Source organism: Sturnus vulgaris, chromosome Z, assembly GCF_052056855.1.
Source record: "Sturnus vulgaris isolate bStuVul1 chromosome Z, bStuVul1.hap1, whole genome shotgun sequence".
Lineage (NCBI taxonomy): Eukaryota > Metazoa > Chordata > Aves > Passeriformes > Sturnidae > Sturnus > Sturnus vulgaris.
Genome location: NC_142283.1, coordinates 232,371 through 245,123, shown reverse-complemented (window position 1 = coordinate 245,123; position 12,753 = coordinate 232,371). Strand labels below are relative to the sequence as shown.

The 12,753-nt window shown below is 47.2% G+C and overlaps 1 protein-coding gene across 1 annotated transcript in view; it reads left to right on the top strand.

Moving 5' to 3' along the window:
* PAX5 (paired box 5) overlaps positions 1–12,753 on the top strand; it is a 129,692-nt gene that overhangs the window by 45,506 nt on the left and 71,433 nt on the right. Inside the window, exon 6 of the mRNA XM_014889969.2 lies at positions 2,766–2,941. Within this exon, the coding sequence (XP_014745455.1) occupies positions 2,766–2,941 (176 nt within the window). The remainder of the gene's footprint in view (positions 1–2,765; positions 2,942–12,753) is intronic.

The following is a 12,753-nucleotide window of genomic DNA, read 5'->3' as shown; positions in this document are numbered from 1 at the left end:
CAGTGCAAAAGTACAATCTATTCCTTTGCTCACAGGATGTGGAGAGCAGGTGACAATGGCAGTGAGGGGGGCTTGGGTGGTTCCTTTTGTGCAGTGTCAGCCATCTCAGTGGTGCCGGTCCTGAGTGACTCCTGCCCACATCCCTCCCTGGCACAAACACTGCATGCATTATTCCTCACCCCAGGAGAGCCTGACTGTACTGGAACGTGCATCCTGGAGACTGATCCCATCTCACACCCTCAGGACAGCATGTGGTGATGTTGGCAAGCAGGGAAGTACAACTGGTGTGAGCTGGGAGCCCATTCTGGCTGGCAGCATATGTTGTGCTTCCAGCAATATGCCAAATGCTGACCTTGAAACCAAACCCCTCAGGAGCCCCACATGCTTTCAGAAATACCCTCCTCTTCCTCGTGCTTTGGTGGCTTTAGGCTCATCCCCTGCCTCACTGCCCCTTGGATGAAGGGCAGCTGGGATGGATGCATGGCTGGGATGGCACAGAACACGATGGTGCCTTTATTCCTACACTTCACACATCTGAGTGGGAGACCTTTCCCAGCCCTCTGCTGGCCCAGGGCCTGTCCCTGGCTGAGGCTGCTGCCCCAGGATTTCCTTTCACCAGCCTTCTCTTCTCCAAGGTATTCACTCCCAAAAATCTGGAGCTGGAGTCCATAATAAAAGTGCTAATGGTGAAAGGTGGGACAGCTGCTCCGTTTTCAAACTCAAGGGGATCTCATTATACTCCCACTCTCTTGCACAAACAGTGCACAGACTGTACTGGCATCACCAAGAACAGTTTTCAGGTCATGCCTGTCTTGTGTAATTTCACTCCCTTTTTTATCCCCTTTATCCCAAAACGGCATGAACTTTGATGCCAAATTGTGAAAAACAGTTCAACCTGAAATTTAAAGCCAGCATTTCCATGCTCCAGAGATAGGGTCTCCCTGTCCCTGTGCTACCATACAGCTACCAACCAGAATTTTAATTCTATAAGCCACGGAAAAAAGGAAGGAAAAACAAACGATTTAAAGATACACTGGTTTCTTGTATCTGTACGTTTTCACACTTAGCCTTCCTACTCAGACCACAGGTTCAGGTTCTTGTTTCCCTTCCTATGTGGAATAAAACTGATCCTTGCACTTTACAAAAGCCAAAAGTATCATCTACCCTTAATAAAATTGCATGACTTCCTCTAAGAAGGGCATTTATAAAGTTGTTGTCACTGAAATTGCTGATCTCAAATTGAGAAGGAAGTTTCCAGCACTACCTGCTAACATCAAATGTCTGTTTGTATAAGGAGTATAAGGAGAGTTCTGCTTTAATTTAGCATTAGCAACTGAGGTTGAAAGTGGAATTTCCCTGTGTTGTTCCCCTGGTCTGAGAACTCTGCCTTAAAGAAGCCTGGTTTTCTGGACAGACAGCATCTTCTGCAAAATCCATCTGCTGAAGGATGATCTTAAATCAATACTCCTTTGTGAAAAATCTTGTCCACCTAGATCACTTGTATTACTGATGGCGAGCATGTGCTTGTGGGCACAACTGATGTATACAGCAACAGGCTGTTTTTGTGCAGATCACCTCTCTCAGATCACCTCTATACTTACAATCAAAAAGCTTGATGCAGAATCTGCCAGAGGAGGTCTAAGTGATGTTATTCCTCTGCAGCCTTCTTGGACTGTAAACAACTGCAGCACTCATGGAAATCTTGCTGTTAGGGATGCATCTGAGTTCTGCTCCTCAGAACTAATCTGGCAGCTAGATGCTATTTTTAAAACATTTCCTCCCTCTGTCTAGTTCGATGTTGCCGTCTGGAGAAGCAATCTGATATTTACTGTTGTTCTTGGAGTTCCACCTCCTGGAGTCCTGGGAATACTGCAGATCTCAATTTTCAGCGCATAAAAGACATATTTTCAGCACTGACAGGTGAAAGAAAAGTAGGAAACCACTGTGAATCTGCAAAAAGCAAATTGAAACAAGTCCTTGTATTGCAAGAGTCTTTTCAGACTGCCAATCAAATTATTTTTCAAACTTGTCTCATGGCTTTTCAGCCATGGTCAGTCACTTACAACTCCTGCAAAAAATCTCTGCCAAAGAGGAGAAGGAGGAAAATGTGTTTTGGACCCAGGTTTGAGTCCTGCCAGTAAGCTGGAGAAATACAAGGTGAACTGGAGGGTCAGGAGCATGTCTTGGACGGGGCCTTGCTGGGGGTGTTGCACTGGTAGCTCAACCCAGGGATTCCCCACCCTGCACAGTGCAGGCTGTGCTGGTGCTTCGGGGATGCCTGGCCAGTGCTGCACAGAGAGTCCAGCCAGAGCTCAGAGTCAGCATGGGGTGGAGGAGAGCAGGACTGTCAGGCAGCACAGGAGGGGACAGAATGGTGGGTAGTGACTGGACAGAGAATTCTGCTGGAGCTGACCCAGGCTGACTGTGACTGTCACCATCAGGACATATACTCTACTCTGTGTTCTCCTGTATACAGACCATGAACCAGACAGCTTCCCTGGTGGCACCGTAAAAGTGATGTGGGCAAAAATGTGACTGTTATCCTGCGTCCTGCCTTTAAATTATGTGTGAAGTTGTTGATGGTTTAAGGGCTGTCAGTAATGCAGGACTGTGCAGTGTGTTTTCCACCAAACTGTAACCTCTCCAAAAGTCTTCATGACTTCACCCTACTGGTACCTGCGTCTGTTCGAGGGGTAAAATAAGACACTGCTGTAGGTCACATCATGAGACTACTCATTTTTCCTCTTCTCTCTCCTCTTTGAAAGGTATTCAGGAATCTCCAGTACCAAATGGCCATTCTCTCCCAAGCAGAGATTTTCTTCGGAAACAGATGCGAGGAGACCTTTTCACCCAGCAGCAGCTAGAAGTGTTGGATCGTGTCTTTGAGAGACAACATTATTCTGACATTTTCACAACAACAGAGCCCATCAAACCAGAACAGGTACTATTGCAAATATTTCATGTTTTCCTGATATGCTTTCCACTGGCAGAGATCTGTTTGGTGGACATCACCAAAGGCTTTTCAGAGTTTCAGTAGACAAGTATGGAGACAGAGGTCTTGTCAAGCTTGTTTCAGCCAAGCCCATGTTAGCCATTAAAGCCTATCAAAAAATTGAGGAAAACACTCACTGTTTTAGTGAGCAAGTGCTTTGGCTATGAAATGACACCTGATCTGGGCCAGTAGTGTCAAATGAATCTCTAAAGAGCACCACAGCTTCTGATGTTTTTGTTAGATCAAAAGCAGGCAGTACAGGTAACAAGGAGAAGACTTGCAAAACCCAATGCCTAATTCTGGTTCACAGTGAGCATGACTATGCACAAAAAAAATCAGATTTTTGCATCCAGAAATGGCTTATTAGACATGTAACTGGCCATTTGTTGAGAAAAACTCCTGATTAGTCTGTGAAGGTAAAGTAATTACAGGTATGGATCTACAGTGAGCTTGAGGACTTGGTATTAACATTTTGGAAAAATTCCATTTTTGCAGGCGTACTATAGAAGCACATGATAAAACTGATGAGCTGTGTCTCTCTGTGTTCTTCTTCTTGGGTGGCAGTATTTAATTTAGCTGCTGAGAAGGAGGTAGAAATTAATATATTGCTGTCAGCACCGATATTGGTCTAGCTTGCTACTTAATGATGTATTCAGCCATTAATCTTCAGTGTTCTTAATATCAGACATGCTTTTTAGCAAGGTGGATGGACTTTTCTAACACTGATTCCTCTTGGAGGAATCTATATATTTGAAGGCCATTGGAGATTCTCTCATGGCAGCCTACTGCCATTGTGGCTTCAGTTAAGGAATGTGTATACTTTTACACTTTTTTTTTTTTAATATCACTTGCTTATGCTGAAAATCCTAGAGTAGAGCAGGAATTCCTCATGCCTTTAAGCTCTTTCTGTCATTTGTTCTTTCATTCATAGAGACATTTGCTTTTCACCATCTTCTGCTGTTTTTGTGTTTTCCCTGACTTGCGTGTGCTGTGAAACTCTGCAGATCTGCACCTGAACTGGAAAGAGATGGGAAGTCACACCATGGGTGTCTCTGGAAGGTGAAGTGGCCTTCACGTGCCACTAGATGGTGGTTATCCCATCCAAACACGGGGGATGCTGCAGAGGGCAGGCACCGTGCCCAAGGCTATGGCAAGCCTTTTCAACACTGGTCACCCAGCAGTTGTGTCTTGTTTCATCTGTTCCTGCAAAAACTTTACAGGCCAAAATACTCACTGCAGAGGGAGCAGTGATGGAAGGGGATCTTTTCTTTGTTTTTGTGTTCTGGAGCTTCTGAGTCATGGCCAGCTGTAGCTCATAGGGGAGAGTCCAGCAGTGCATGAACATTTACTCTGATAAACTTTTACTGGTTTTATAGGAAGAATGGGAGATTTGAATAAGGATATTGCTGAAGTGTTATCCCAATTATCAAGTAGAGGATATTTTGCTCTTGATGTTGAAAGGATCTCCCAGGGTCACATAAGGAATTGTGAGTAGAATGGCTCTAAGCAGCCAGATTATTAAAATTGGAGATATGCTGCTAATAATCTGATGAACAGGATGCTCCTTGCATGCTCTGGGAAGTTGTGTAAGATGCTGAGAAATCTGGCATTATGAGGTTCAAAATGTACTTTGCAGAACCACTTTGCCTGGCATTTTGACATGTAATTACGAAAGAAATTTATAGTTGTTTGTTTTCATTTGGCTTGGAGTATGGCCTTTGCTCTTAGAAGGCTGGACCTTGGTTAAGGGCTTGCAGGTATTTGGGGTCAGCTTCTGCTTTTTGATGGCATGTGAAGGGTAATTTGAGTATGACCAGATGTGATCTGTATGACTTGTTGTGGTTCACAAAGACGCTGTGTGAACCCCAGCCCTTACAAAAACATTCTTGTCTCATCTCCTTGGTGAGTCATGATGCTCAACCAAAGAGGAGAAGCTGTCTGAATCAATTAGTAGAGGCAAAGAAATCAATGAGAAATCAAATATTGAGGATATCAGTGACACGCCTTGGAAAACCAAAGTTGTCACTGGATTAGATTGCTGTAGTAAAGCAAGATCTGCCTGTGACATTTGTCTGTTCAAAGTGCTGCTGGACCCCAAAGTGGTGCTTTAGGAGCTGAGTCAATGGTGGATGCATGGAGCTTTAAGCTCTTTCTGTAGAGGAAAATATGGGAAAGATACTCCTCCCCATGGAGACAGGATGTGGGAAGAACACTGGTATGAGCTGCTGACCCACTGCTTATCCATTCTATTAGAAATCTGATCCAGCAGCAGCCAGCTGAACATCAGATTTTGCTTCGGCACAAAAACTTACTGATGTGCCAGTACTATTCACCTGAGGAGGGCTCCAGATATTTTATTGGAATAATTGTTACTCTGTACACACTGTAGGTCCCTTGCCCTTCCTATTTTGTGGCTTCTCTCTAAGTCTTCCTCCTCACTTGTGTGCTGGAGGCAGGCCCTTGGCAATGGTGAGGGGGAAAGAAAAATCTCTCCTGCACAGGACAGTATTTGCAGCCTCATCATGCTTGGCTCCCAGTTACTGCCCAAAGTCCTCCGGCTGCATTTTCTGCACAAAATGTGTCCTTACCTTTACGAGTCCATTGCCCTTCATGTAGGTAGAGGGGCTGTGTGGCAGTATCTGCTCACCACTGTGAGCAACCTTTGCTTTGAGTACTTCCAATCCAGTTCCTTCAGTTTCCCACCTGATGTTTTCCCCAGTGAACCTGTATGAAATGGAGGCTCTTGAGTTATTTATCATCTTATGACATGGTTAGAGCATGATGCTAAGAACATCAAGATTGTGGGTTCCTTACTTAAGATTTGGAGTCAATGATCCTTGTGGGTCCCTTCCAACTTAGAATATTCTGTGAATCTGCAAATCTGTGCTGTGCTGTTGACAATAATCGTATTAACTTTCACATCTGCTGTAAATTGTGGCATCTCTGGAGAGACTGATGAGGAACAGATATTGTCTTTGGGGAGGGACTCATACTGTATTGAGAGGGAAGGCAACCACTGGACAATGACAGGGAAATAAAGCACCAGATAGTCCTTTGAGAGAAACAGTGATGATTTGTGTGTGCTGGGTGAGGCAGGGATCCCACCGTGTGCTCCTACCATTAAAGACTGTCAGATATTGTGCATCAAGGGGCAGAAGTGAGGCATCAGCTGTTACTTGCCTTGTTTTGCAGCCTAACACCTATTGGTGCAGCTGGGCACATGCACTTTTGTATTGGTCCACAGCACAGATGTGTTTCCTGCATGTGTGGAGTGCAAAAAACATCCCATGGCAGAGGGAGCCAGGGGCTGAGGGCTGTCTGTGCAAACAGCATCAAGTCCTTCCACGTCTGTGTGTTGTCAGGAGGAACCATGACATAAAATCAGTACTCAGAAGCACTCTGGCCCACCTCCTGCTGACAGAGGCCTACTATAAAAATGAATTTTTCTGTTAAGAGAATTCATAAGAATGAAGGCCTTTCTCTCATGTTTGTGCGCTTTTGTGCTTATTTTCTGCAAGCAGCCCATGATTAATTTGCACTGGCTGCAAATGTTCAGAGAAAACTGATTTCACTAATTTCTGGGCACAGGTGTGGAAATGCACATAGTATGCACTGGTATGTTTGCAATGCCAGTGTTGCCCTGCCATTCTGTACATGGTTGCTGTGTACCAGCTCTGTGTGTCCCCTCCCTCTGCAGGGACAACGCCTGCAATCATGTAATACCAGACCTTGTAATTCTCAGGCCCTGGAAAAGCAAAGCCTTCTGAGCAGCTCCCATTCTCTCTGTGCTCTGTGTGTGTGTGGATGGGCCCTGCTGCTCCCCAGTGTATTACTGACTCCCTGCCCGCAGGGAAGGCTCTTGGTGTTGCCAAAACCCAGATTCCCTTGGAACAAACCAAACTGACACATACCTGCCTGCCTGCCCTGGAATTGTGTTGTGCACCTATACCTGTGTCAGACCAACATGCTTCAGCCTGGCCTCTGCTACAGGCAGCCCCCCATTATTCATGGTAACTGCAGTGACAATTCATCCAGAACTGATGCTCATCCTGTGCAGAGAGTTGCAACACTGAGTGGCAAAATGTTCCAGTGCCTATTGTCCATTAAGACCCAGAGGAACTTGAAGCACTGGCTGTACTCAGCAAACCCTTCTGTGGGGCTGTGAGGGTGATTGTCCTCCAATGGCTTCCTGTGATTCCAGCCACAAGGATGGAGGAGCTCTCCACAGCATCTCTGGGAAGTTGTCCCAGAACTCCAAGCCTGTGCCATCTGTTTTCTGAACTGTTGACTCGAGCAATTCTCCAGTCAAAGCACTGACAAGGACAGGAGATGTTCTTGTAGACAAAGACCTAGGAAGGTCAAGGAGACCTGAGGACTTCAGGAATGTGAGGCTGGACATGTGCAGGAAAGTTCCCTTGAAGCAGGCAGGGGGCAAGCCCAGGGCTTGTGGACCAATGTGCTTGTGGAGGCTGTGAGAGTGGGATTAATGCATCTAGGGGTGAAAAATACAGAGTGAAGAACATGCAGCTGGATTGGCTCAATGGGAGAGACAGTGCGTTAATTTCCTCAGAATAAAGAAAAGAATTAGCCATGCTGGATTTCTGTCCACAACAGAAATGGATTCTGTTGTACTTTCAGTTTCACACATGGGTCCAATCGAATACTCATTGAAGCCAAGAGGAATATTTCTATTGACTTTAATAAACTTTAGATCAGGGCCATAATGAGGCATAACATGAGGTGACCAGATTCAACACTATGTAGGTCACCAGCTAAGAAGATAACTGCTTGCTTCTAATAGCAAGTAATTCCTACACCCGTACTGGTGCTTTCCCACTGCTTTAAGCTAGAACTAAACAGAATATCTGTTCTCAGATTGATTTCTGAATAAAATGTAGATATTCTGTGCTCATACAGAAACCAGTAACCTGGAAAACATAGTAAAACAGGTATTCATGACATAGAGTGCAAATAAATGTGGATCTGGAGATAGGCATAGGCAGATGGAATTTGGGTAACGAATGGAATTTGGATAGCCAAGGAATCTCTCCAAAATTACTATGATCTGGAAACAATTTGGGAACAATTCTAGTAAAGCCATGAAGTATAACACATTTCTGTCTTAAGAGGACTCACTCCCAAAGTGCAGTTATTGGAGAAGCAGAAGGAAGGAATGAATCTACTAAAACGTGTCCCTGCCTGTGCCAGGGGTGTTGAAATGAGATGATCTTTAAGATTGCTCCCAGCCCAAACCATGCAATGGTTCTGTGAACTGCAGGACATTATTGCTTGGTTCTGGTCCCCAGAGTGTGAGACGTTTCTTCTTGGGAAACCTTTGGGTAGACAGAGGCTGTTGAGCATCTGAAAATACTCTGACATTTTTATTAAGAAATGCAGAGCTAATATTTGTTTTTGTCTTCCCAATACTTCATGTCCAGAAACAGTGAAAATTATGAAAATTATTCATGGATATTCGAAGAACCAAATCTTTTCTCAATCTGCCACTTGCAGGAATGATTTGAGCATTCCAACGCAAGCTCCTAACCATGGCTGCATTAATGAAAAAGAAGTTAAAAAGGAAAAGGGAACAATAATATGTGGCTCAATAAATGTACACAAATATAAAACTGAGAAAAAATAAAGACAAAGGAAGCAGAACCTAGCACTGCTCTGCCAGCTCTGCAGGAGTCCAGGCAGTAGTGGGTAGGAAGACTTGGTGCTGCAGAGTCAGCACCCTGAGCCATGGTGAGATGCACCCCCAGGGCCCGAGGTGGTGATAAGGGGTTGTGGGATGCAGGATGATTTTGTGGGTGGCTGTGTTGCCCCCACGCCTTCCCTCAGGCCATGCTGCTGGTGGCTGGGTGGGCTGCCCTGGCTGCTGGGCTGCCCTGGCTGCTGGTGCTGATGCTGGTGCCAGCTTGGGGCAGGGGCTGCCGACGGGCAGTACCTGCTCATCCTCAATCTGCTGATCCTGTGAGCCTCTGTACCCACAGAGAAGAGAACGAGAGGGCGGTGCTGGCAGTGCAGAGAGGAGCAGGGAGCACGGGCAGCCAGGCCACAGCCTTACTGGTGGGAGGGGAAGAAAATCCCAACTCGAAAATCAAGCCTAGGAGAGCACATCAGGAGACAAAAAGCCATCCCCTATTTACTCTCAGTAGACTATCAAACAACACCAGGCTATTAATTTGGCTTTTGAGTCTTCACTAAAGCCCATAAAAGCGCACAGTTGTCAAATGGAGTTCATTTTAATTTCCTTTCAATCACAGTAAATTATTCAGGTGATAAATCAGCTGGGGCAGCCTCCTGACTGTAATAGAAACCCTAATTCCTGGCTAATTATCCAGCCCATTGCTGCCAGCAGATCAATACCCGTACCGAATGGAAAGGGCGTGGGGTCCAGGCAGGCAGGATGGTGGAGGGACAGCAGCTGGGAGAACAGGCACCCATGACCCCTGCCCTGTGCAGGGGCTGCAGAGGAAACAGCTGTGCTCCTGCTGCTCGGCAGGATGGGGCAACTGGCCCCTTGCTGCAGTTGTTGATTCCCTGAGTGCTGGGCTTTGCTCTTCATCCCCATGGTAAGCCATGTCAAGGGGCTGGTGGGGTGGGAATGAGCTGCTCCCACCTGGGTAGTGCATGTTTCTGCTGTGGGGGTGTACCCCCACCCACTGCAGCCCTCTCTGCCAGCCAGCTGTGCCCTTTAAAGATTACTCAGAAGGATATCTCAGGCTGGCAATATTTTTTCTTGTCCAGTACAGTCTTTCAATAATAGTAAAAACGGAACAGGTAAACAAAAGATGAGAGGACCAGGGCTCAGCTGTACCATGTAGTGCTTCACTGGGACAGTGAAGCAACCTCTGGGAGATAACAGTAGCACTTACCCCCATCTCCTTGTGTGAGGTGTTTTTTCTGGAGCTGCTCCATGCACAAAGCCTCAAGACCATGCACTTTGAGCCTCCAGACGATGCAGTTCAACATCATCAAGTTATTCTGCAAAATTGTCTGATAGAGCTCCACTGTCTTTCTCAGATGCTCTCATGCTACACCTGTGCTGATGTAGAGGCTGAAGCCTCCTCAGGACAGTGTCTTCTCTGAGCCCTATGTCCCTTCATCGCGTTGCTGGGGATGCAGAGGGATGCACCACCTTCTCCTTTGGCTCTGCTCTGGTTTAGATTGAAAAAGGAGAAAACAACTGGCCATAGTGTTTCTTCCTGGTAGAATCAACTTTTTTTTTTTGAGTGGCAAGGCTTTTCTTTTAAAAAAGCAGCAGAAAACACAGCTCCTTTGTCCAGTACCTCCTCTTTGCATGCCTGTGTCTTTGCCCTTCCTTGTGAGCATTTTTTTGTGCATGAGCTTCTGAAGACCGCACAGAATTTTGTGTGTGTGCCACCTTGTTGTGTCATGGTGTGGTGGGTGGTGACAGTCACAGCAGATTTTGTTGTATGACACCTGTGTGTATTCTGTGTGACAGTGGGGCTGTGGAGGCGAAGAGTTTTCTGGGGAAGGAGCATGACAGGAGCCATGTATCCAGCAAACATCTTCCTGCATCAATATTGTCCTTGTGAAAAGCAATCCTGCAGCTTTCAGGGTCAGCTGAGGATGTCTGAGAGGGTCTGGAATTGAAATGGCTGGTCTTTGAGAAAGCAAGAGAGGTGGGGAGAAGGGCAGGTGGATAATCCAGGGGTTGAGCACTCTCCAGTCTGGCACAGAGATGGAGATACCCTGCATCCCCGCTGCAGCTCAATGCCCAATGCCCCCTCCCAGAGGTCCCTCCCTGTAGAAGCAGGTGGTGACCAGCTTTCCCACTTTGTCTAGAAGTAATGGGCAGCCCGGGGTCAGGATTTCTCCTGCAGACTTTTCCAGGAGGTGGCAGGTAGCATTTCCTGCAGTTGGCAATACCTTGGGAGCAGGACCATGCTGAAGAGAAGCTGGTGGTAGAGGAGAGACCTGGGGTTTCACTGCACATGCCCTGCTGTGATGGCAGTCAGTGCAATGAGGCCAAGCTGGGGAAGAGTAACAGCACACACATTTCAGGAATTTCAGGGTCAATTTGAAAGACTGGAGCTCTCCTAGTGCCTGTTATGCTGTTAGAGAAGCCTCAGTGATGGCTGGAGCTGATGCAAATGATGCTTCTCTCCTACTCTGAGCACTGGAGTTGCTGGGCTGCATTCCCCAACTAACATGACTCTGTCTGGGGACCGTCTCTGTCTCCAGGGTTGCCCAGTGTGATTCCTTTTCCTACACAGGGGAGTCCTTGTCACCACCTCCTCCCCCCTTTGACCATCAAAGAAGAGGAATCCCAAAATACCAACGTAGACAGCTGCTTTGAGAATTGCATTGTATTCCTGGTTTTAAACATCCCCTTCTTCCCTCCTGACTGCTCTCAAATATGATTACATGTAAAAATATGAATTCATAAGTTAAAGGAAAGTCCAGCCTTGCTGTGGCTTTTGCTCCCACATCTCCTTTGTCCTTGTCTCTTTTCTCTTTGCTCTGCTTAAACTGGGGGATGTCTTCTCCCCCCGGCAGGCTCCCCACATTGTACACAGGCTTGTGCAAAATTAATGTTGGTGACATGTAGCATGGTCAGCAGCTGGCCAAGGCAGTCCAGCTCTCCCTTGCTCAGGAAGCTCCTCAGGGATGAGGATACCACTGAGAAGGAGAGTGGTGTGCTTTTTCCCTGAGAGCCTGGTGTCTTGATTTGAAAGGCAGGTGTCTGCAAGGAAGGTGGAAACCAGAATGAAAACAATATGACCGCCTTTCCTCCAAATTCTTACACCTTTGAAATTAAGGGGTTTTCAGGCAAAGGTATGAGAAAAGGAACAGCAGTTCTTTACTAGCATGTGCCTATAACAAGGCAAACCAACACCAACATCAGCACCAACAAACAAGCAGACCCACAGCCCCAGTCCCAGCCTGCTCCTGGCTGCGCGTTCCCCTCGCCGCAGTTCCGGGCACAGCCAGCAGGGGCGCTGCTGGCTGCCGGCCGGGCGGGGGTGCGGGGATTCCTCCAGGCCTGCAGGGGGCGCTGTGGCGCGGGCGCGGCTGCGTCTCTCCACACGGGAATGGCGGGCAGGCTGGATGGGAGAAGGAGCTGCAGCAGGAACCTGGAGTGGCAGCTGGAGCAGCAGGGACCAGCAGGCTCCAGAGTAGCAAATGAAAGGTATCAGAAACTGCACAGCTGTAGCAGGAGCTGCGGGGGTGTCCCGGCAGGGAGGGGGTGCTGGGTTGCAGTGTAGTGAGAAACCCAGAGCAATGGCAGAGAAACGGCAGGGCTGGGCAGTACCAGCCGGGCTCCTGAACACGGCAGGGAGAGGGTCCCTGGGTGGGGTCCTGGGGTTTCCCCTGAGGCACACGAGTGGATGAAAGGGTTGTTTTTTAGTGAGGCCGGGCGTTGATAAGGTCCCAGTGCAACTGCTGCTCTTATGAGCAGCTTCACTCATGGTAGGAGAAGGCAGCAGGAGATGGAACCCCATGGTAGTGGTGAATTCTCCTCACAGTAACCAGAGACTCTACCCTCCGATGTCCAGAGCAAGAAAGGGAGAGGAGCTGAGCCCAGTCCCCCACCCCCCACAAAAATCTCTCAGTATCTCTGCCCGTCCAAAGAGAAATCCCCCCCCCAGGTAAAAAAGTAGGCAGCTGCACCTTCCCCCACCTTGGCCATTTCTTTTGTCTCTTAAGTACCAGTCGTTATTCTCTTAGCATGAAAGAAACAAAAGGAAAAAATCCTAACTCCTAACGCCTCAGGAGAATGTTTGGAAATT